The 25916-nt window shown below is 43.0% G+C and overlaps 2 protein-coding genes across 4 annotated transcripts in view; one reads left to right on the forward strand and one right to left on the reverse strand.

Annotated features, from left to right (window-relative positions):
• The first annotated feature begins 1194 nt into the window (after positions 1–1194).
• Positions 1195–9526, forward strand: LOC112573575. The gene has a single exon (XM_025254063.1). The coding sequence runs from the start codon at positions 1483–1485 to the stop codon at positions 2905–2907; it is 1425 nt and encodes a 474-aa protein (XP_025109848.1). The 5' UTR covers positions 1195–1482; the 3' UTR covers positions 2908–9526.
• A 3800-nt stretch (positions 9527–13326) lies between these two features.
• LOC112573549 (trafficking protein particle complex subunit 13-like) overlaps positions 13327–25916 on the reverse strand; it is an 85926-nt gene continuing 73336 nt past the window's right edge. For 2 of the 3 annotated variants that reach the window (XM_025254030.1, XM_025254032.1), the window contains exons 2-12: positions 24783–24951; positions 23310–23394; positions 21278–21408; positions 20987–21059; positions 20301–20345; positions 19644–19652; positions 17652–17782; positions 16817–17012; positions 16340–16440; positions 15411–15564; positions 13327–15095 (exon numbers count right to left, since the gene is read on the reverse strand). In XM_025254030.1, coding sequence (XP_025109815.1) covers positions 14997–15095; positions 15411–15564; positions 16340–16440; positions 16817–17012; positions 17652–17782; positions 19644–19652; positions 20301–20345; positions 20987–21059; positions 21278–21408; positions 23310–23394; positions 24783–24951 — 1193 coding nt within the window. In that variant the 3' untranslated portion in view covers positions 13327–14996. The remainder of the gene's footprint in view (positions 15096–15410; positions 15565–16339; positions 16441–16816; positions 17013–17651; positions 17783–19643; positions 19653–20300; positions 20346–20986; positions 21060–21277; positions 21409–23309; positions 23395–24782; positions 24952–25916) is intronic. The other variant, XM_025254031.1, reaches the window with a different exon arrangement.

The following is a 25916-nucleotide window of genomic DNA, read 5'->3' on the forward strand; positions in this document are numbered from 1 at the left end:
TGCGCTATCTGGAGCATGTTCAGAGCTAACAGACCAGGTGTTCCGCTGCCTGATATAATGGCCTCCCCACTCCCTCCATCCTCTTCTCACACTCACTGAGTGGAGCTTGTCTTTATGGGCGTGGCTAGGCAACAAACGACAGCTCCATAAGATACGGTGACATGTTGGGAGGGAGGAGAGAAAAATCCCAGGTGAGAAGTTTGGGAAAGTGGGGAAGAATGGAAAAATGGAGGGGAAAACACAGTCACAGCCCACAGTCAGCCCCACTCACAATCGCCCACAGATATTGTTTCAGAAAACTGACAGAACAATTATCACAAAGGGGTCGCGCGCTCTCTCTCGATCTCGGTATATACTTCCTAATCCTCTATTGTTTCCGTTTGGTCTTGCGAAATAACTTTTTGTCGTCCATTTGTTTGTTCTTTTGTTCATTCGATCACTGTAAACAACTAGTGTATATGCGCGTGCATAGTAAGTGTTTGTGTGTGTGCCTGTGAGTGGGAACTTTTAAACAAAGTTATACATTTTTACGTTATTGTCCCTGCTGCTGTGTCCGCCTGCTGTAGATACGCTCACCTTTACCTGTAGGTGCGAGCAGGTCAACGCCACTCCCAGCCCCCTTTCCCCCCAATTAGCGGCACGTGTCTGCCACGTGCCGTCTGGACCGGGGACCGCGCTGCGGGCCACGTGACTAGCTGCCTGAGGGGGACACGCACCAGCGATTTGCTGCAGGTAATCACGCAGCGTCACGACAGGCTAGACAGGTGTGTATGTGTGTGTGAGCAGCTCAATCATTAAGTCCTACCGCGTACATCGGTTATACTTATATTCTCTGCCGCCATGTTCAATAAACTGTCTTTTACCAAAAATTAAATATAAATAAAATGAGAGTGAGCAGCCCCTGACGTCAAATGCTCGAGAACATAAAGAACGTGGTTCTAGCATTTTAGTTGTTTTTTTTTTTAAGTATGGAGGCTTCATTAAATCGTTCTAAAAGCACTTTCCTGTAAAAGAAGAAGCAGACGAGCGGAGAGAGAAAATCAATAATTCTCAGCCAGCTTCAAGTTCCACTCTGCAGCACCGGACGTCTCGTGTTCCCATTGGCTAAAACCTTGAGCTACAGCGGGCACGTGGCCAGGCGCGTGCCACTAGGCCACGCCCCGTCCACAACACTTCTGCCGACACGCGCCGGGAGGGTTGGGGGAGGTGGCTGCCGTACGGGCCTGGCATGCCTGGCATGAAGCACGTGCTCTGTAGTGAATGGAGGACGGGGAGAATGTGAGTGGAGGGAGGGACTAGACGGCAAGTGTGGGGGGGATGAGGGATGGAGTGAGGTGGGAATGGATGGAGGGCCGGGCAGGCTGTTGATTAGATTTCCCGTTGCCTCCTTTGTTGAGCCGAGCTCTATAAAATGGTCTGTGGGCAGAAAAGGGCATCGGACTGACGAGCTCATCCCCCTCCCTACAACCCTGGCCCGGGGTAATGCCGGGTGCAGGGCCCTGGTTTTCATGCACGCCGCACGTCAGCAGTTGCAGTAGTAACGGTGGAGAAGGCAGCGGCGGCGGTGGTGGTGGTGGTGGTTGCCCAGCAATAACAACAGCAGTTGCTGCAGCAGCAGCAGCAGACGTACACGCCGTGGTCGCAGAAGCAGCCGGCAGGCCGGCAGAAGAGTGCTGCGTGCTGCAGCCTCGCTGTGCGTCGGTTGCCGCCATCGCAGGCTCTGTGCTGGCCGGCCAGACGCCACAGTCTGTAGCACTACCTGGCCAGTCCCGCCGTGTGTACCATGACTTACCGCAGCAGCAACATCAACAACCACGCAGGCGGCAGCAAGATGAGATCCTGGTTCGAGCAGACGTGTTTCTGTACCATCTCCTCCTCACTCACAAGTATGGCATGAATGGAGATAGGCCTTATGCGCGGTCCCATGGTAAGGTTCGGTACGGAACGGAAAGGCTGAGAGCGGACGCGGTGGCTCAATCCAGTCACCCCGCCCTGCTCTACTCTCACCACCAGCGGTACAGCTACCACGATCATCATCGTCGGGACCAGCACCACCACGACCTCCAGCGACTGCAAGAAGAGGCTTCGCTGAGCGAGAACGACAGTGATGAACACATCATGGCCGGATCACCGCTCCGCGACCAGCTGCACCAACAGGAGCTATACCACGACAACAACCCCGACAACAGCGCCGCCACCAAGCAGTACCCGCTGCCGCCAGCGTTCCAAAACGGGTGCAAAGTCGGGTGGACATGGAACACGGCGGACAAATCGCACGAGGTCAGGCTGTGTGGCCGGCGTCACAGCACGGCGCTCTTCCACCCGAACTGGAGCAACGGTACGGCAGGTGTCCGCGGCACTCGTCCTCTCAATGGTGGGGTGCACTACTGGGAGGTGCGGGTGTCCAGCCGGGTGTTCGGCACCAGCATGATGTTCGGGGTGGCTACAGCCCGTGCACGCTTGCATGTCGACGCGTTCGTCAACTTGGTAGGGGAGGATCGCGAATCATGGGGGATGTCCCACAAGGGTCTCCTGTGGCACGGCGGTCGTAGCCGGGTATACACCGCACCCTTCCGTGAAAACGAGGCCACGACCATCGGAGTCTTTTTCGACGGCCTGCAGGGTACTCTAACCTTTTACAAGGACGGCGAATGTCTGGGACTGGCCTTCTCCGGGCTGGACAGTGTGCAAGACGACATCTTTCCTGTCGTCTGCTCTACCGCCGCCAAAACGGAAATGACGTTAGGCGTGAGGCGTCGGGCTTTCCTGTCACTGCAGGACCGTTGTCGGGCAGTTGTCGTCGGATCGCTGTGCGGCCAGAAAAAGGTGTCTGCCATCAGCAAACTGCCGCTGCCAAACCCCATGCGACAGTATATCCGAGAAGAAGCAGCAGCGAGTGCGCTGTGAGCTGTCGCACGTCGTGTATCCCTCCGCCGTAATTGGCCGCGTCACCGCCGTCATCAGCCATCTTTAATTCGTCGATCCCTGGGTTTTTTCTTCTCTTCGTGTCTCACCATCAGTCGGCCGCTCGCAAATCATGACCACACCATCGCTTTGTTCATGGTCGACAAAATCAGCAATGAAACCTTACGTCGTCAAGGACAGAGGAAAAAATGTCGATGATGCAGATGAAATATGTTACCTACATGCCCTGGAACATATGCCACCAGTCGCAGGTTATTGACACGCCGTATGTTCGCTGTTTTCTTCCTGTCAAGGTCGGACCTGCCACAGTTGTTTGAAACCAGACTTGTTTTATGTAATGATCAATGAAACTAAAAACAAAAGTCAATCATCATTTTTCGAACGCTGCTTATAATTTCGACCCGCAAGATGACCGTGGAACAAGGTACGTTTTTTTCCTGTTGCTACAATGCCGTCTCCCGCTGCTGCAACGAGCGAAGATATTAATTGACTTCAACAACGGCACGAGGTACAGGGGATGTCTCTTGTGAAGCAATGATGCCATGTGGGGACAACACAACCTCCAGGACACTTTATGTCTTACGGCTCAGCGTTACATCCCAAGTCCCCTTCTCTAGAGCGTGCATCGAATCCTTCATTTCATCATTATCTTGGTCATCATCTTTGTCCTTTTCGTCGTCTACCTTTCGTCAAGGGATCATCTTTCTTCGCTCAATCGCCATCAGTTTTGTCCCCAGTCCTCACTTCATCGAAATTTTTCAGAAATGAACATGGTACCAGTAAGGTCAACATATCATCTTTGTTGACTTCTTCTCCTTCAGCGTATCACGTGGTTGACGTCGTGGCAATGACAGGACGTCAAGAAAGAGGACAGCACGTCAGATCCTACGAAACATCATCTGCACCGTCGTCATCATTATCGCTGCTGTGTTATCACCTTAATCGGAAGGACAACGAAAGTTGTTGAGACTGACATCCCCCAGTCGTGGCAACACCTGAACACTGCTATACAATACAACGGTAGGTAGTAACCAATTACCAAATTACTCTTTCCCATCGGTTTCTATGGCGACGTCCTTCCGACACAAAGAACTTCTCATGTCGGCATACTCAATTATACAACCTACAGTCGCAAAGATAGAGCAATGTACATATCAAGAAAACTGTGCTAGAGTCTCAGTCATAAGGTCCCCGCTATTGTAACAGAACTGGATCATCAAATGCAATTGACTTTAAAAAAGAGAAACAATGTAATTGCAATGTAATTCAACTCTCTCTGGAGATTTTATTGCAATATTTGGCTCTTGTTAGTTTTCTATTATAATACTTCGGTGTAATAGTGAAAAATGTTTCCATCATTTTGAATTTTCTCATATTTTATTTGGATCTGAACTAGAAAACAAAAATATTCAGCATCAAAGTCATAACATCTACAACAGGAACATCTTTGAAAATTTGATGCTTTTATCATGAAATCACTATGTAGTAGAATTTTATCATGTTTTTATTTTATCGCAGTTACTTGTCTAATGTGTCCAGGGCCTGTATGTACAAAGTTCTTGTTCTTTGAGTACATTATGTTCCTGTACATTTCAAATCCTCGTAAGCACGAGTGATGGTTGGTGAACGGCAGTAGATTTGCGAGCTGACCTTTTAGCATTGACCTTTTGGGAGGTTGCCGAGTTCCCTACAGCTTCCATGCAGTTATTGTAGGCAAATAGCGCTTACACAGAGAATGACATTTATCGAGTTAGTAACGTTCTGAATTTACGTAGCATCTGATCAACTCCTTTATGAGCTCAGAGCCAACTATGGATATCAGTACCGCAACTCGCATGGCTAAATTACAGATAATATACCTTAAATATAGTTCTGCAAACTCGCTAGGCTATAGAGAATAGATTATTAGATAAAATAGTATAGATTAAGCGTTGGAGTCGGTAACATGCTAAATCCTGAGGGGGACAGTAACAGGCCCATGTACATCAGTAAGCTGCAAGACCTCAAAAGCAGCGAGAACACGCGTGCTACCTCTGTGTACAGCGAGGACAACACAGGGAGGTTTGGACTAGTACAGATACAATTAATTTATAACTAGCATCAGTAGTTTAATTCTTTTATTTTGCACTGACTTGTTAACACCAGCTGTTCCCGCCCATTGCACTGCTCTTGGGTTCAAATCTCGTTTCGGACACGCTATTTTTTCTCTGCGTGTTACATCTGTTTACAAGGTTTGCTGTTTCGTCTTAGTTGCTAATCCCCATTCCGCTACCTGGAGCGTTCGTTGAGAAAATCTGTTGCTACGTTAACTTTTTATCATTATTATCGTTGGCAACAGATATAACAAAGTAGGAGATTAATTTCTTGCTAGCTTCAAACTGTGGAAACGAATCCACATCCTTCCCTGTCACCTCCTAACCGCGATCCCGTTGCCTCTCTGAGCGCTGCCATCGATGGTGACCCTTTTTTCTACCACCCCTTCTCTCTCTCCTGCCCTCTTTGTGGCCAGCCACTCTGTGCCAAACCAGACAGGGATGGGAGGGGAGAGGAGGGGAGGGAAAAGTGGGTTAGCACCCCGCCCGGTATCGATCCCCTGCACGTTCCTAGATAAGGTTGAGAGCCTTGTTCTACGAAGTGGAGAGCGACGTCACAAAATGGCCGCCTTTTATCACAGAACCGAGTCTGAGCCCCCAGCATCTCACTTCTGTTGTTGAAATTTCAGTTATTCGCATCTCGATAAAGGCATTGTAGGAGTGAAGACAGTTTCATGTTGTTTTCCTTATTTCTTTTTTTATTTAAGAAAGACGTGGAATCATAACATTTACAATAAGCAATGTTGAAAAACGTCATTGTCATTCAGGGTCGATTTTTTCACACAGGTCGATAGCTAAAATGGCGGTTGTGATTAAAGGCACGACAACAAACAGTCGAAGTACGAAGAGACAGCGGTTTTTAACAAGAAAGCTAATAACTAATCTTTTTTCATACATTCAGAGTATGTAATTGTAAATGATTGTTAGTTAATTAATGAATAATGTTCGAGCAACTGCGACAGTACATATCGGAAAGGTGATGTGCATAGCAACCTGACTTACGACGCGAGTCTAGCCAAGCCTTAGTTCTGTTTTCAGCAGCTATTCTCCTCAAGCCATTAGGCTCATGTACTGACAATGCGTGCGTTGTGGGACACGTGCGTCAAGCCGATCAATACGCCTGCACACCCGTCGCGGGAGTTCGTGCACGTGCATGCACAGACAGACGATGGTGGCAGACAACGGGTCCTACACAGCCCTGGTACAACGCTCTGAACTTTTAGTTGCCATCTAAAAAAAGGGTTGCGGGGGGAGGGAACTCGGAAAGGAGACTCGCTAATGCGTCAGTCCTCCACGTTCTTTAATTTATACTTCCTTTTTAATTTCTTTAGTCCTCTTCCTTTCTTTCTTGTTTGCAATTCCTTTTTGAAATTTTACCGAACGGTTCCAAGGAAGAAAAAAAAGCATTAGCGACCATCCAGAGCTTCACTTACACTGCAGTCGCCGGCTGTACCCCGGTTACAGTTTACGACTGTCGTTATAGCCGACGGGTGGCGATCGGTGAAAGGCGCGATGCAACTGTGAAAAGAATGGAGTGCTTTGCATTAATGACCTGAGTGTGACCTTCGTTGTCGTGAAATATTGATCACGCCCGGCCTTGTCGTCGTACCGTTAAGTCTCGGTTTTCGGCAGCTGCGAGCTTCGTGTCGTCTGCTTTCATGCACGCAGTTTCGAATGTAAGAACAAAGAACGGATTAAATGCAGCCGACATTGAATGTTTCAAGTTTGCTCCAGCTGATAGGGAGTTGAACAAACATCTAAAGTCTTTATTTTAAAAAGGCAGGGAGAGGGGCTTCAGCATTTCTCAAAATAGTGCGTTAAAGAAAGCAAGACTGAAAATAACCCGTGCTATTTTAGATTGAGTCCATTTAACGACGTCAGTAACTTTCTCTAAATAGTTAATTAGCCGCCACCCCAAAGAAGAAACCGGGAGCTTTTTTATTTTTCAAGAAACTCTTGACAGGAGCAGTCCATTAGGCTCGACTGTGGTCACATAGCTACTATAATTTTTTGTAACTATATTCTGTCACCTTTGTACGGTGCAAGTACAATTTGCACGGTTTTTGAAACCGGTATTGTTTATTACATATCTAAGTGAAATATCGGTGCGTCATCATGGTGAGAATCTGGTGCTTTCATGTCAAATGTACTATTGTTTCTAGGTTGCTTTAAGTACATATTTTTTAATGATATTCTTCAGAGCCCTGAGCTAAAATATGTAATACACAGATCAATTTGTTATGGATAAAAGTGTATTGAAAGAAAACTTGTATGTCTTTTCTGCAGAACATCACACACTGTCCAACAGGAAAAAAAAATCACAACCACACACATTTGTTGGTTAGTGTGGTTAGACTCTCGGCGTACAATATTTTGTGACCACTTAGCACATTTTAAACTTTTAATGAAACTGCTATCATCAACATATATATGAATATTTCTGAAGAAATCAACATCCCTCCTATAGTATACTGTGAATTTTTATCACCACAAAGTACTGTCAATTTTTATCACCATAAAATACTGTACATATTTTATTGCCAATAATGTATATCTTTTTGATGAAAACAAATTTGAAAGAATGATGGAAGTATCAGAGAGATTTCCATGACATCATGTTATAAAGACGCACTTACAATGTTAAATTGGTTTGTGTGTATAACATCTGTACAAAACTCATGTTGTTCATGATTGTTTTCATAGCATTGGATTTTTATGGGGAAGATTGAGAAAGAAAATGCATTAGGGATCAATATCTGACGTATGTTTAATGACTTGGCCATTTTAAGGTTCCCGGTGGAGGAATAAAAACAGCCAGTTCAAAATGCGGCTTTACCATATATCTAGTAGCAATTGTTTAGTCGATAATGACTAATCATTTGTGTATTATGTATCCCCAAAAATGATTTATCATCCATTCGTGAATCATTTTTGTGTATTCAACATGAATTAGTCCCTATAAATGATTTATTATGTATATATATAGAAATTTTATAAGTTATTATTATTTCCTTTTCCTATAATATATAGAGTGAGTCCGCGAGATAGATTTAGAAAGAGACTATGACAGTTGCCTGTATGTACTTGTCTGTTCTTAGATTATTCAATATTCATTTGTGGATGAGGTCTACTAGTCAATTGTATGATATTTACTATAACTGCACATTTTATTTCTGTGTGGATATACGAGTTAATGTGTTTGTGCATTTTCCTGTGTGTGAGTGCGTGCGTTTGTGCGTGTGCAATTTGACTTGTCCTGGATGTGAGCGCGTTGGAGGACTATGTTTACAGAACGTTTCTTGCAGGGGAACTAACTCACGGAGACAGGTGCAGTCCCTTGGCTCACAACCCGTGTAGCAACTACCCTACCTTGGCCGGAACAGTGCAATATTGTACAGAAGATATTAATATTTACGATTGTATAAAATTCAGTAATCATCATCATAATTATAATCATCACCATATCGTCATCGTCGATTTCTTCAAGTCTTTTTTTGGTATCATAGTTCTCCTCACAAGGAATTGTATCGATGTCGTTGGAGATGAATCTCAATCTGTAAATAGTCTAAAGTTTATGTGTTGTATCTAAAGTCATTGTTTTCATTCCTGTTAGCATTTTAGACGCTGTAACTCATAGCGCTAAAGTGAGCGAGTTTGCGCGCATGCAATATGCGTGCACGAATGCGGACTGATCGGCAGCCATTTTGATCATACGTTTAGGTCTTTATCTTTTGAGTAGTCTTTAGACTGAAGAATCTTTTCTATAGGCTTCTTAAAGTGGGGGTTTGGGGAGGGGGAATTAAAATTCGCCTCTTAACCTATTTAAGGTCGGGGAGTGGAGTGTGAGAGATTACGTCCTGGGGCCAGCTTTATGTGATGATGGTACCATCTCCTCTCTCACTGCCTTACCTTCCCCAACCTTCTATGGAGTCAGGTACCCAACACTGCCAGCTGGGGCGATTAAGGGAAGCTTGCTGCGCTACTCGGGTATCGAACCATCGCGCCTCTCGGTTCGGACGTCAGCGCTCTAACCACTCGGTTGACACCTTTCCAAACTTCTCCAGCTTCTGTAACCAAGAAGAAGGAACTAAAATTGCAAAAAAACCAAAAGACTGTTTTGTAATATCTGAAAAGTTATAAATTCCTGATATATTGCTCTACCTTTTCTTAGAATTTAAGGGTGTCTACTACTTATTAATATTGTTTCTTTTTGGTGACTACAGCTATTCTGTATTAAAGAAAACTTTGTGGGAAAGACTGCAAGAATGTACATGATCTTAAAAAAAAAAAAATCGGTGGTTTGTGGATTTTTCTATTTGTTTTGATCTGTATTGAAACTTGAAGAGTGAAAATTATACTGAGGTAAATATTATCAATAACATTATGAATTTAAACATTTTCATTAATAACATTGTATTTATAGGTGCGATCTGGATTTGATGTGTAAAGAATCACGATTCTTAATATAAAATGGGCATAATATGCTTTTATATAAATTTGTATTTGCATTCAGCTGTGTTGTGTTTTTTCAAGAGAGATTACTTAGTATAGAACACCACCAGACGCTTGCATGGACACAGAAAAAAAAAGTATACAGGGACTGCCAAGACATTCCTGCTAAAATAAAGATATTCCCCAACGAAAGAACGAACGAACGATAAACCGAATAAAGAGAAACACATGCATTAATTCCTACCTAAGTATCATATCAATCCATATGTACCCAGACACCCTTTACTTGGGAAAACACACGCACGCACACCTGCACAATAACACGCAGACGCGTGCCCTCGCTCACATGCTCACTAGCATCAAAACGACTTACAAGTTCTGTTGTTTTGTTCATTTTTTCTTTTCTTTTTTTTTTTTATTTTAAAGCGCCGCAACTGTTCTCTCCCGTCTCCATCCTGTAGCAACCCGTGTCCATAACAACGGCATTAAAAGCTCAAACAGAACACAGCGCCCGTGACTCTCCACCCACGCACAATGGCTGAGAACAAGACAAGGGAGCGCGAGCAGAAGGCAGATTGGGCGAGGTCACAGTTTAGTGAGCAGGAGGTATTATCAGGAACAAAGGGCAACACGGAAGGTTGCCGAAGAGAGCATAAGTTGTTCTCTTGTCACCTGCTGGGGGCACAGTATTTTCTCTCTCTCCACCCTTCTGCCACCGAGGCTGTTCTCCTTTCATGTGCCATTTAAATTTTCAGGCAAGCGGAAAATTTGCAAGCATGTTCTTCCGGTTTGACAATATGCATTTTAAAAAAATTCTTTACAGTGTACTTGAACACAGCTAGGGTTACTGGCAGGATGAGTACAAAGCTCTAGTTGATCCATGTAAGAGGGAATATAAGCAGGAAATCAAAAGACGTGAGCACCTGTCGGTACCTTTTATCTGGGCGGGACAAGTTGTGAAATGGCTTCAGCTATTTTTTTGTGTGTGATATGAAAAGTTGAGGTATAGTGTGTTTGCGCCTTCAAAGACAGTAACAGGCGGACAGTACTGTGTAAGATACAAAAGGCTGAGGTACTGTGTTGTGTGCTGAGGTACAAGTTTCTGTGAGGTGTAAAAAGGCCAAGGTAGTCTTAACACCGATGCGAGTCGCCAACACCCAGGTGCATGAGGTGCATTATGGGGAATTTACCTGACGACTACACGCGATGTAACTCTATTAGTGACTCCCCACTCGCCGGTCTCCATGCGACTACATCGCGTAAGGAATGACATAACTAAAATCTATATTACGACTGAGTGTAACAGGATGAACGAACACTTACCTTGCATACACACGACGTATTACACATACAACGCTCGACGAGCCCCCGCAGATGACGATGAAGATGAAGAGATTTGTAGATGAATCGAATCGAAGAAGCTCAAATTCAGAGGAATGTCACTGAGAGAGTCATAAAGAAGATGGCGGACGAAGACCGTTGCTTTCCCGCTCACTTGGCCATTTTGATAGCAACTTCTTTTCTCTTATGTATGACGTCTTTTTCTGCTTAAAGTGACGTGGAACAATTGACGCACATAAGACGTCAGACACAAGATACCATTCGTACACGAGACAATACGAGACCCACCACAACTCACACGCACCTGAAATAATACATTATTTTATGTTATTCTACTTAAACAGCTTCGAAACTACACTGTAGAGAGGCGAAACGAAATATGCATTTTCGAAATAAAATCTATTTTATATAAAGCAAACCAACAAAACCAAGTCACGTGATCTATGTAGTCATTTTTGGCTAACAGCTTTCACCTGCTGTCCTTCTCGGTCACGCAAGTTGTGTTCAACTCTGTGTTCCGCGAAGCCACCCAAATGCTCAACTGCTAAAACTGTTTCTCAGGAAATGGAAATTTCTAAACAAAAAATGCAGCTATAGGGGGCAAAGTGTTAGAAGCATTTCTCGGTAGTAAGCGAAAAGCGAAAAATCTTTATAGACAACAGCAGAATTGTAGTTGTTCACTTTTAGTTCATTTTAGATTTCCTATGGTAAAGTAGGATGGGGAGGGGGGAGGTACTCAGCCAATCACAGAAGCTGTTCGGTTTCAAACAGTCATGACGAACATGTGCAAACTTCAACAGCTGTGACCCCCTACTCTGGGGTCAATCAGTTGAACGTGCGTTGCCCCCTGACCTGGCACGCGGGCCCGGCTACTATATCCTGGTCTCCCGGGGGAAGGAGAGGAGGGGGAACTGCACTGAAGGTCTTAACGTGACGTGGGTAACGTGATACCCTCCAGTTTTCAGAGGTCTTGTTTTCAATGTTATCAATATTCGTTTTGATCGAAAGTTATAAATCTGTCCAGCTTTTCTGTTAGTTCCCGTATTTTCAGTAAGTTCTGACGAATGGACAAGGGCTGATTCTGAGCGCATGATTTATATGGATAGTTGGACGGCAGTTTGTTTATGTAACGTGCCGCTGACACACTTATTCCACATTCCTAATCTAATGAAGTCCATGTGGATTCGCAGGCCATTTCTGTCGAGCACTTAGACCAAATGGAAAGCGATTTGACTGCCACATACAAAAGAGAGGGGCAGCTGCTAGTCAGCATTTGATAAACTACAACTGCGCTTCTCCATTCACACCTGCCTTCGAGACGCACCTTTCGCATCGACAGGTGAGCAGGCGAGACTGAGGAGAGCAGTCGGTACACGACAGTCAAGAGAGAGAGAGAGAAAAAAAAAGGATGAGTATTAAAGTTTTGTTTTCGAAATCTTCGGGATGATATGAGTGGTCCTCACGACGATTGACTTGTCCTACAGCACGACTTATTTGCAAGTCACGATTCCAAAATGTCACGAGCAGGGCGATCTTGCTGTTTCTCTGTAAGTGTGTATGTCAAGGTGGTGGACTGGTTCCTGTAGTGAAGATTACTTGTACCCGATAGCCTCCACGATTCGTTACCAGCCCATACTTCACCCCAGCTTAATCACTAGACCGTGCCAGCTGTCTCCATACGTCGGACCGGCACTCGCACAGCCACCTGCATGACAACCTCCAAAAGGTCTGACTGCCATTTCGTCCACCTCGGCCACAGGTAAGCGAGGTCGCCCAGGGAGTGCTATACAAAAGATGGCGCGTGCCACATCCAATTACTTTCTGCCACGCGACCGGCGCGCGAGGTCAAGCGAACTGCGACTGGCAGCTGCTCACCTGTGGCCACGACGTGTGCGGGGGTGGGAGTGATGGGGGAAAAGGGTTGAAGACAGGAGGAAGTTATGGTAGGCGTGAGGCAATCACGGGTTGTGGCCAGGGTGCGAAGAAAGGGCAGTTACTTGGGCTGACAGCGCCGCTGCTTTGACCTGTGCGCGCGATTGTTTGCTGTGTGAAGTGTCTACTTAGTGGTGCTGTGCGAGAGAGGAAGGGGGAGGGGAGAGAAAGAAGAGGAAACAGAACAGGAAAGACAAAAGGAAGTGTTGAGAGAACAAAGAGAGATGACAAGTGAAAGAGAAAGAGGACAAATGAATAACTACTAGAGGTGGATGAATATATTGTATACAATCAGTCTCACATAGTAATCAGTTAGACAACGTTGTAACGTAAACGCAATGCGTTAGAAATAAACAATGCAATGTATAATTTAGTTTCGCTGTTTAGTAAAATTTTTAACGAGCATCGAGATTAAGAAAGCGTCTACAAAATTTTATGGGTATATATTTCTCACGAAGATCAACATCTTATTATAGAAACTCCTAGTCTAAATTTAATGCATTTTAGATAGTAGTGTTTGGGTGATTTGTTACTGAACAGAGCACCTGGTTACACGCGCGCCCGCACACACACACAAATGCCGTTAAAGGAAGGAAAAGTTTACCTTCTGTTATCTTCATCACACCTTTTTGTTACGAATGACTGAAACCCCAACCTGGCAAACTTTGTAACTGACTTCATGAATTATAAATGGCTCAAAATACATGACTCATCAAAACTTCATTTATTCGTCAACATCGTGACAATGTAAACTCCATTCCTCTGCATATGCACTCTACAACTGTCACAAAATATCAACAAACAGCTAAGGACATAATGTTTCTGAATGACATCCTGAGCAATGCTCACGATGCGACATGTAACATGGAGGCAATTCACTCTTAATGGCCCCCTCGTCTCTAACGTGCCTGTAATAATCTACTCGTCCTGTCCTGTCGAACACACACGACTCATTACATTACCACCACAAGTCAACATGTATGCTTATTTGAAATCATGTTTTATGCAAGAAATTTCAACTTTCAGACGACACAGGTAGATAGCTTCTATATTCCGATAACAGCAGTCAAACGCACAGACTCTGCGCAAACGTGCACACTTTAATTTTGTTAAAATAATAACATAAAATGCAGTATATTTAAACTCCTCTATAGTCAAACTCTAACGCTGAGGTTTTACATTATGTAAACATTTTTTTTTTAATCGCGACGTTTTATTGTATTTTTTAAACAACAGTTTAGGTTTTGAAATGCATTATCGTCAGACTGAATTTTTGAGTTAAGGTGAGGGCTATCCTTAAGATAAGAGCTAATAAATGATTCAAAAAACATGGTTAGAAGATGATGAAACTTACAGCGAAGAATCGCACGCGCAAAGCTGCTGGTGTTACTGTGGTCATCAAATATACACCTCTCAGAACTCGTGGTTTGCTTCTCTCACACCAAACTATACAAGGTATACAAAATATACAGTGACAGGTCACCGCCATCATGCAACCCATAACGCATCTCTCGTTTTCTCTCTGCTAAGGCACTGCACCGCCATTCAAGCGGAGCAGGAAATAAAAACGTACCTTTATCAGCCATGTAATAACTTTTCGTTTTTCTCACAGCATCCTTTCTCGCGAACGCATTCAAATTTGTGACAAATAAAAATGTCAAGAAATAACAATTAGAAAATGTACAGCAGGAACTTCCTAGCATCACCACATTCTACAGGATGTAATGGTATCGCTGGGAAATGTTTCAATATCAGGCCATATTCAATATCAGTTACTTCTTTTAAAGATAAAATTGTTTACAGAGTTAGGTCGAACCTTGTCTCCAGGGAAGCTGTGCAATGTTTTTGATGGAAAAAATGGAGACAATTTTGCCCAGTGCTCCTCCTGACGGCACCTCCATTGCACAGGGTAAGTCTGCAGCCACGCCTCCTTCATGCCGGTTTGCGCTTGGGCAACAGACTGGAAAATACACTGCTGGTCCACACGCGGACCTCGCGATCGTTGACGATAATGACATATGACGCCAGATATTGCAGTGAGTCATGGCGTTGGATGACATGACATGGCAGCCAGTGATGACAGCATTCATGACAATACTGAAAGTCATGACTGCTGATGATAATGACACATGACAGGTGATGACAGTAAGATGACGATGTAAAATTACATACAGCAAGACATGACGATGAACTGTGATGGTAGATGATGACCGTAAGATATGACGTCAGTTGTGCAAGTTTCGTGTCACGTGACTAGAAGGTGTCCTCGTCGATGACAAAGACCTGCGCGATCTCATCATGCTCGTAGGTCCTCTTCAAGAAGTTGTCCGTCAGCCGCAGCCCGGAGATGGTCTGCACACAGCACCACAGGTTAGGGGTCATAGGGGCGACAAGGCCGGGACGTACCGCAGGAAAGGACGGGACCTGAGCTATCAACATCAAGCACCTACTATGAACTGATAGGTCAGGTGACCGCGTAAAACCACTGTCTTTAGCGCAATGTCAGCGACTTTTAAAAAAATGCTTTAAAGACTATGAATTTTATATGAACACGCTTTAAATTACTGCAGATGTGAGCTGCAAGACCAAGGCCAGAAGCTAAGATCATACTTCATCAGCGTACACTACTTGGTATGGTCTATGGCCACACACACACATGCGCGCTACCTGAAGTCCTGGAGTGACGGCTAGCAGAGTAAGAGGGAGGTCCATGCTCTCGTTCTGAGGCAGTTTGCCCAGCTGTCGGCCAGACACACCACACCACATCACACCCAGTAAGGGCATGTTGTGCAGCACTAGTGTCAGGTCCATGGTGCGCTCACTGCAACACAATACACAGCATTCACTTGCCTGCCTGTCGTAATATAATTTCCCTTGATGACCCGACGTAAAACTGCCATGTTTGTTCCCCGTTATCTCTTACATAAGAAAGACACCGACAGACAGTGCGTGTGAATATGCGCAGGAGAGAGAGAGCGCCAGCCTGGGGAGAGTGGGTAGTGGGTGTCTTACCATCAGGAACTTCATCAATAACATGACATAATGGCATGCCACGTCAAAACACCGTCGAGGGCCAGCATGATCTGCTTAGGGCAGGATTATAGCTTGCAGGGGAGAGAGGGGAGAGAGGGGAGAGGAGTGCCGCACACAGCTCAACACGTGCCTGGCGTGGCTACAAAGTTCTCACGTCAACACATAAACGTGTCCCTGGCTTCCACTTAACTCCAGGCTTCCTGCATGTAAGCCTTTAATAATAATAATGTGAACGTATAACGCGCAGCATCACGACCAAGACAGATCGCACTCTCTGTGCAGACCAATAATGATAAAGGAAAGATAACAGCTAGTGGACAGCTATATACTTATAGGCACACTGAACACACTTGTACGTGTAGGCACATTGAACAACATAAAGATGAGGTACAAGTACCCACACACAAAAAGAGACTATTTGACTGACTTGTTTCTTGTCATAAATCTAATTTAACAACCTGACAGCTTTAGCTGATGATGATGTTTAGCACTGCGCATATCCATGGACAAAGGTGATCCATACAGACCGCGACTGAATGCGATAACCTTGCCACCATACTCACCAGCAGTTAGTGATTCTACAGACGACGTTGAAGGTCGTCTCCAAGGTAACAGTGTCTGGCACGGACTCCACGGTCAACCGTATGTCGCCATAACCTGGTGCCTGCACAGATCACGTGACACCCTCAGCGACCTGAATGTCGGCCACATATACACACCGACACGCTCACACACCTTTTGTCTGATGCCATACCTGGATTCATACGGAAACCAGGTCCTAGGTGGATCGCTAGATGATTAAAGCCCAGCACAAAAAGTATCAAAGTATAAATGCTTATAATGTAATTTACAAGACAGCTATGTATTATTATTAGTTATCAATCTTGGACCCCGAGCTTGACTTGTACATCGCACGAAACAGCTAAAGGCAGTTCCCTCTCTCTCAGACACATATACAAACTGAAAGACACACACGCAGCACCACCATCACCAAAACCGTCATCAACAAATCCCTGTCATCGTCCACAAGAAGCACTGACCACTCTCTGCAGCTGACTGGTCTGTAGTCTCCCCTTCTCGCCCATGTTGGTCTTCCAGACGATGTCGAGCTTGCCGATGTTGGTGACACCTTTCAGCACCTTGGTCTCCGCGTACAGCTCGGGTCGCGGGGTCAGGCAGTACAGGTACTGGCGGGTGTCGTTGGCCGATAAGTAGTCCACAGCTCCGAACAAGTGTCTGCGTGAATAAAAAACGACAGCGCATTTTGACTCTTTGACAAATCACGTATCAGAAATAACAAGCCACCATAAGGCTGCACTCAGATGTTGTTGAGCTGGAATCAATGATATACATGATGACTTGGTAACGCGATAATAATTGCGAGGAATAAACTGGTCTGTTTAAACGTCAATAAGGGAAAAAACCCTTACAGATGTGAAATGTAACTCGGGCAGCTGTTTCAAAGAGGCAATCAGACGGCAATAATCTATGTCAACGTTACTGCAATTGTCCCAGCTCATGTCAAGGTCAGGTTAACTGTCATAGCCCATGTCGACACCCAGCAGCTGAAGTAGTGCCTATCAAATTCAAGAGCTCTTAGTCAAATGCCCTCTTGGGCCGATGCACAACGTGCTGTTTCATCAGGGCAGGCTAGGTTAACGCAGTTAACACAAAGCTGATAACTAAAGTGAGCTTAAGATAGGAGCATTTTGGCAGCTTAGCTAGCCATAGCGCATTAACCATCCAGTTAATGCCTAGCAACGGTGTGTGTACCCGGGAGAAGGGGTCAGCGGACGACTACTCGGATCACAGGCATGCACACCTGCCACCATCCCAGCACCACTTAAAGAGGGTGACGACCACTACTGGGCTTACCCTTCTTTGCCGTCCGGGGAGTTGAGCTCTCGGGCGGTGTACTGGCTGGAGGGCTCCAGGCTGACCCGCTCCATATAGATGGGGCCAGGTGTAATGTTCTGAATCTGAGCTTCCAGGAACACCTCGTCCGACTGAAACAGGCCGCCACAATATGTTACAGTATTGATGGCATGAAAGACATTTGTGCAGCCGTAAAAAAATGGAAGGTGGCCGGGGGAGGGAGGGAGTAGGAGCTCAACATGTGTTCCACAGGTAAACATATTTTTAAGTAACACACACACACCTGTACTAGGACAATGTATCTGCACATGCTCTTTTGTGTTTATAACCCGGATACAGAGTTGTATAACATCTGGTTAAATAAACACTTTTGTGTCTATAACCCAGATGCAACGTTGTGTAACATCTGGTTAAATAAACAAACACCTCATCTTCGCACGTATTTCTAGCATGCATAACACATTAGTAAAACAGAAGTTGGATGTCGTTAGACTTAAAGAGCTCCTTTATAAGGACACATATTTGAGAACATGTGATCACATTTGACAAATTTCTTATGTCCCTTACGTAAAACTGTGCCAAACATAATCACACATTCAATGGTATATGTATTTGGTTAAGATAGGGCTTAACACACATGGCTAAAGGGGAAGGAATCTGGAGAACAAGATAAAACAAGATAATAGTGAAGATGTCACCAAATTGTGTTCTGTTGTTTGCTTGCTTTCTTGCCAAGTCATACATAATACAAACACATGAAACATTTTCTTGCAGTGACTGAACAGAATAATGTAAAATATGTTGACTTTATAATCCAATGATGTCATGGTGGCCTATCTGCCTCATTCAAGGTGAATGTCAGTCATGATTAAAGCACATAATGCTGAAAAATTCATTCATTTAGCCCATCATGACTTCATTTTATAAGATGTCACAAAAGGAGCAAGCTGTTGATCACGCGGGTCAAAGAAGTTGTTAATAGGAAAGGGAAAAAAATGGAATGCGCAGAGAAATGTTGATTTAAATTAAGATATACTATAAAAAGCACTTGAAGCAAAACAGTTGTTAAAGGAACAAGAAATAACAGTAATGAGAGGCAGAGATGTTCATAAAAATGCCATAACCATTCTTCTGTGTGTCAGCATTTGCTAAAGCATGCCCCAAGTTATCAAGTCCAGGAAAGTAGATAACCTTCTGATTAGTTAGTGTAAACACCATGCACAGTGTTTTAGTATGGAAATAAAGGCTCATATTTTTTTGCTGCAGAAGACAGATTCTCCCATGACCAGTGCTGGCAAAAGGCTTATAGCTCATGCAAATGTTAGTGTAAAAACTTCACGAACCCATTTCCCCAAAACATGCAGATATCCATCAGTGAATACAGCTTTAATTCCATGCATACACATGATAGCGCAAGGCTGATGTCCTCCATGTACAGAGTTACCTGCCCTTGTCACTATGATCTACCAAAGATCTGTTATTTCTTTTAAAATATAGCTACACAAGTCTATCAGTGGAAAGAAAGATTTTGCCCCTGTCTTTTAAATGCTGTACCTAGATACAGTGAGCCCCTTTCGTTGACTGTCCTTACAGCTTTCATCTTTATCTTGACCATTCAGTAGCTATACATACTGTATCCTGTATATACTGCATCCTGTGTCTACCTATATTATTCATGTCTACACTCTTCTATTTGCTTGCCTGACTATCTATTCAGTTATTTGGTTGCAAGAGCTGCTAACAGATTTTTTCAAAGGTTATCTCTGCTGGTATATTTAATACACATTTTCCCCCCATATTTTCTTCTTTCCTCAGAACATGTTTTTCTTGATATCTCTCTGGTTCCCAAAGATTATTTCTAGTACGCAGAGTGGTTTCTACTGGATTCTAGGTAAAGAGCAAGTAACTCTGTGTACTATAATATCTCAAATAGAATGTGCCCCTGTGCAGACCTGATTGTAACAGCAATAGCCATATGTGTAGTACACTTACTAGAAAGTCCTGGTTGACATGTCACAGATGTTAGCACAAAAAAAACATAGGTTTGTTAGCGACAGGCATGTGTCCATGACATGGCATGTCAGTCTCTACCCACATAACTACTGATAGGCAACTTGGTTGGAGAATTACATCTGACATATAGATATGTTTGCAAACTGTAACAGAACAGACAATATTACCTTGCACCTTATTACTGAATAAAAAAAAAGACAGTGATTGAAAAATTGAATTTGGACACAGGCCATGCTGTTCATTCATATGAAACACAGTTGATTCATCTACTTTTTATATTTTTTTTTATAAAAGCCTTCTCCCTTCCTCTTTGTTTTTGACCACATCCTGCATTACCTTCCTTAACTCAATGGTGAAGAGCAAGGAATAGGTTATAATTAGACACAGTGCATGTGTACAGTAGCTCATAAACAATGTCAGCTGGTGATAGTTCCAGTTGGTACATTTACATGTGTACATGCATGTATGTGTGAAGACAAACAACAAGCAATCATAAAGACAAATCTCTTCTTTATAAAAAAAAACCCCACTAAAGCACTCAAAGAAAAGTAATTTTTACATATCCTAATTTTTCTTTTTTTTTTTTAAATATATTGGCTGCAGTCAGACTGTACAGCTCAGAACAAACATCCCTACCTCTGCATTGTAGAATTTTGTCTTTACATCCAGTGGCTTCAGAACCTGCACAAGAAAGCACACACAAAACTTTCAGCGCACAATACTTTCATTGCTATTCTTAACTCTTTTGCAATACTGTCGGTCATGGTAACCCCGCCAACATACCTTCATTTATTGTTTTATGTTCTATTCTCGTACTTCATTTTTATGTTGCTCAGTGTGCCCATACATATCTCACTGTCCATTGTCTGTTACCTTTCATTTATCATTACTGGTCTGCACAGACAGTGTGATCTGTTTTAGTGCTGATTGTTATAAGTACCCATTATTAGAGAGATTTTTCTTTATCTTGTATCTAAGTATGTGGTGTCTGTATCCATGTATTTGGGGGTATGCACACTAGCTACTTTGATAGCCATGCAGTGCTGCACATTGTCCTTATGTGACCAATCTGTTAAAGAATTACCTGACATTGCAGAGGCTGTGAAAGGACAGGTAGCACGAAGGGATTCACCACAAGAACAATAGATGCGTGTATAGTGAAGAAAACACTTATCATTAACAAACACATATATTTTCATCATATTCCATAATTAAAATTATATAAATAGGCCAATAATGGGAAACCAATAACCACAGTTTGTGTGTGGGTCAAAGATGTGAACATGTGTGTTAAAAGACGACTGCAGAACAAGGGAACTAACCTGAAACTTAAAGAACTTTCGAAACTGCATTCTCTCCCCTGATGCTTGTGCATAGCTGACTGCACAGACAAGTCTGCAAAGAAATATTTTTTTACTGGTGCAAACAATGAAAATGTACTGAGATTTAATTCATAATGAAATTAGATGAATTTGAAGTATGCTTAACACACACTTTAAAAGCAAATGAAAGATTTTCTTTCTAAAATCATCTACTGCCACAGTACAGCATAACAAATCCTCAGCTTATGTGTAGGCAAACTAAAGATTCAGAGCAGAAGTTGAAGTGCTTACATGTGAGTGCCTAGTTCCTTCACTTCATGGTGAATGACATCATCGATGCTGTGGTCTGGCAGCAGTTCTGGAATGGGCTGTTGGCCCACAGAGGTCAGGCTGATACGCTGCGAGCCAGTCTGAAGGTCTGCCTATCAATTTCAGAAAAATAATAATGATAGTGTAGTGTTGTGAGCTTGCAAGGCTGTCTCAAATGTACCAACTGGCAAGTCTTTATAGATGCATGCCTTATAGATACTGATAGAGTAATTCACAATGCTATTTGTTAAGCCAAGGTAAAAGGATGGAGTGCCATTTTGGTACAGGCAGCATTCACGCATAGTGGCAGGGTCTTGGAAAATTTGTCACAGTTGAAGATTGACTTACAAGTTTGGAAGCAAAAATCTCTCAGGTGTAGACAGTATAGCCCTGCCTAATATTTGTTCCATACTTTTAAATGGACTCCAGTGATGTGATTGAAACAACACAGAGCAATCAAATTTGTATGAAACCATTTAGTATGTCACTGACTTTATATAAATAAGGCTTGTTTCAATATGTACACATCAGTTTCATTGTCAGATTGAGAGGAATTTTCAATCTGAAGACCAAGTGAAATTCGATCTTTTTTACAAAACTATGTGTCAAGAGGACAAACTGCCATTGGTTTTGCTTGGGGATGTCACTAATGTAATGTTTTATGTTTAATATTTTATGTCAAGATTTTTTGGCTGGTTTTCGAAAATCATTTGATTTTTTGCTGTGGAATGAATATGTCTCTAAGGACCGTAAGAGAATCAACTTTTATGTTGGGTCTTCATGTTTTTGCAACAGATGCAACAATAGATGCTGACAAAAATGAAGAACTCAATGCCTTTGAGATATTTCATAAAACCTGTGATTTTGCTGCCTTGATAGCTCTTGTTGATGAGCAAAGTGAAGTGTTTATGTAGCAGAAGAGAATCCCTTTCCAAATTGTTGTGCAAGAAACCTGTGAGTTCTTGGGAATGAATATTGTAATGGGATATTATGTGGTTCAGTCCTTGAGAGATTACTGGTCCACTGAACCTGCTCTCCAGGTGTCATATGTTGTCAATGTGATGCCTTAGAATCACTTTGAAGTGATAAGTAATGCCTTACACTTAAACAATGAAGAGATGTTTCTGAGAACAGATCCCTATCAAAGTTCGGCTTCTGATCACTAATTTCAGTTGACGCTTTCAAATTGTGCGATACCCAAGCAAACAACAGTCAGTTGATGAATACTTGATAAAAATTCAAGGGGCACAACATAATGAAACAATACATAAAAAACAAACCAATCAAATGGGGATTCAAGATGTGGTGCAGGTGTGATTCGAAGACCAGTTACCTTTATCAATTCTACTTGTACATAGGGAAGAAAATTGGTATTTGTGGCAGAACAGTACATTTCTGCTCAGATCAACTTGGAGACATTTTCCAACGTCTGTGTCAGTGCTCACTGGATTCATGCTCAATCTCATCTGCTTGGAAATCATCTACCATTTTACCAAATCTGTAGAAAGCTTCAGCTCATCTTGACTCTAGAGCAGTGGTCTTAACATCGTTTTGTCATGAAAGTTATGGAGAATAAATCGCTAAAACACTGAGTCAGAATTAATGCTCCTGAAAAATGTCTTGCCATGCTGCAATTTGCATACTGCACCAAAAGAAATGTTGACAATGTCAAATTGGGATAAATAAAAGTCTTATTTTATCATGGGCAAATAAAAAGAGATATGAAGACGTGGTACATGAAACGCACACATATAGATAACTAGAAAAGAAAACAAGTAGACTCAAAGAAGCTGGAGAAGACAACTTGTCATGAACAATCGATTTGCACAGGCAACCACAGAAACAAAATTGAAGTAATGTAGTAAGCATCATTAAAAGACAAAAATAAAATAAAAATTATACATCAACAGCCTGCAAAACCTAAATGAAAAATTACAGATAATTAAGCAAACAGATCAATGGTTTCCTAAAGAAGCAAAGTAAGGACAAAAGGGATTCAAACTCTCATGCTTACCTTAAGACTTATATCCTTGCAAATCTGATTACTGTCATTATGAACACTAATGTAACTGGAGAAGGTCTCACCAAGAAAAATGTTTCTGAAAGTCAAACAGTAATAGCATATTAACATTTTACTTTGTAAGCTGAAGCTGCTGTGGCTCTGATCAATACAAAGAACCTGTTCTTTAGCTTATTATTTGTCTTAACCCTCAGGTTAAACCCCAGTTTGTGTGTTTGTACTTTGTCTAGTAGGACATTTTACTTTACTGATATGACACGTCTACAATTTTTTAAAAGATCAGGAATATTATGACCTTTATCAAAAATTGTGTTCCTCTCTTGAATATGAATGCTATTCCTGAGGCGTTTAGATGTTTAGAATGAAAATGAGCACAAACGTGGATGCACACACATATATATATATGCAGGCATGGACTGGCAACGGGTCCATGTACTGTGTGCAATGGCTCCATGATCTATAATTCTAAGTTAAAGGTCAGAAAAAGAACGGAGTCTCCGAAGGCAGTATCAGATTTCTGGCCCTTGAGGACGGCTAAAACTGTCTGGTAGCAGAGATCTGTCAATAAACGATTACACCACAGGGTGCTTGTCTCTCCCTCTTCTGCGCACATGCACAGACCATCTGCGCACAATGGAACTCGGACGTCACATGCACCAGTAGGCGATCCCGCTATTCTTCACATGGTCACGTGAAAAGTTAGAATGGAATGTGGACTCTAACGTGTCCCCCGAACCCCCCCCCCCCAAAAAAAAAACAAAAACAAAAAAAACAACTCAGTTCCATTTTATTACATCGTTGTCAGCTGTAAACTGTGTTGCCTGCTTTACGGGTTCACTCTGTCTGGTAGAAGAGAATGTTTTTGTTCGTCTAAAAGAATTTCTCATACAAAGGGGGTAAGAAAAGAGTATTTAGTCTAAGGAGGAAGACGTAAGGACAGGCCTGACGAGAGGGGGGGACAGGGGGTCTGGTGTACCCGGGCCCGCGGCTGTCAAGGGGGCCCGGCCTTGGTCAGTGGATTTTTTTTTCTTCTTCTCCTTTTCTTTTTCTTTTAAAGAAAGGTCTAAGGACAGAACACCCAAGCATTACACATGCAGAAGTTGAGTTTGAGTGTAGATATTGAGATTCGAATTGTAAACATACATTATATACTGGGAAAATAATTTACGATTACAAGTACAAGGGGCCCGGAGAGGTCTGTCCCGGGGCCCGGGCTGGCTATCGGCGGCCCTGCGTAAGGAACAGAAGCTGGAAGAGAAGTAGGGGGACGTTTTGATGTCCCTGTAACCAAAAACTGCCTACATGGCTGGCGGGGTTAAACAAGATGTGATTCTATTCATTCTACAAATAGGATTTTAGAAGGACAGAGACTAAAGCCATTGTTTCCCTTGAGCCTGAAGCAATGGTGGTGAAATAAATAACAGGGGTACCAGGACTACGGCGCGATCAAAAACGGTCGCACGTTACCCAAAGTTCTGTGGGAGGGTCAGCAGGTCCCCCAGCGGAAAGCAGTCCAGCCCCCGAGGTCTTGCCATGTCCTGGTTGTTCATCTGCTGCAGCAGATCCCCGCACAGGTCTCGGCTGTCAGCCACGATTGGTTGGAACGGCATCAGCGTCGGCTTGGTCAGCCGCATTACTGCAACACAAGACACGTCGGCATTGTCAGGCCCAGATACGTCACAGACACGTCACACTGCATCACCAACACAGACACAGGTCAGTGCTGCATCACAAACACACAGGTCGGTGCTGCACCATAAACACACAGTTTTAAATAGCACTGCCTCCCTTTGATACACTATGGATAATTTCGGAGAATTATGAATGTATCTAACCTTCACCCCACTTTGTAGTGAAGACATCTTCCGGTTTTGATGTGGAGCATTCGCCTATTAACGTCTGAGTTTACTACAAAATAAATTGTCGCCAAAACATATACAATCTCAGTTTCAAATACCCAGTCTTTGTTTCTCGTGAATTTTCTAAATACAGTAAGCGAAAATGTTGTGATTAATGTGGACGCGAACATTTGCAGCAGAGGACGGTCGCCTCTAGTTTCAGTGAAGCGTGATGCTTCGCTGCCATCAACATTACCTTTTACTTTCAGAGATCTTTATTCTACAGAATGTCGATGAGACACTTGATCATTCTACTGTTTAATACTAATAAATTTCGTTTAATTAGCATTCTTAAAGTTCAGCGCGTGGGAACCTTTATAGACTTAATGAGAATGAATAGCGTTCGAGATTGATTCGATCGTGTTAGATAAATCACCAAGGAGTGCTGTTTCATAATAAGATTGCCACCAAGCAATTCAGCTGATGTCAATCAAGGCAATAGCTTTTGTTTGTTTTTGTTTGTTGGGGGCTAATTTTTACGCGATACGAGTAACATAAATAAGTCGCTTTGGCCACCAGAGCTTGACCTAAAAATCAGATTCCTTTAAAAATTCGTTTCCCCGTTTTAAAACACTATATATCCAAGGTTTTTAAATTACAGCGACGAGAAAGAAATGACGAAGTGACAATATAAAATAGAGCATGTTTTAAAATTATTCATATAATTTTTCATATTAAACCCAAACAATTTTTTTAAAAGTAA

The sequence above is a fragment of the Pomacea canaliculata genome, linkage group LG10 (assembly GCF_003073045.1).
Source record: "Pomacea canaliculata isolate SZHN2017 linkage group LG10, ASM307304v1, whole genome shotgun sequence".
Classification (NCBI taxonomy): Eukaryota; Metazoa; Mollusca; class Gastropoda; order Architaenioglossa; family Ampullariidae; genus Pomacea; species Pomacea canaliculata.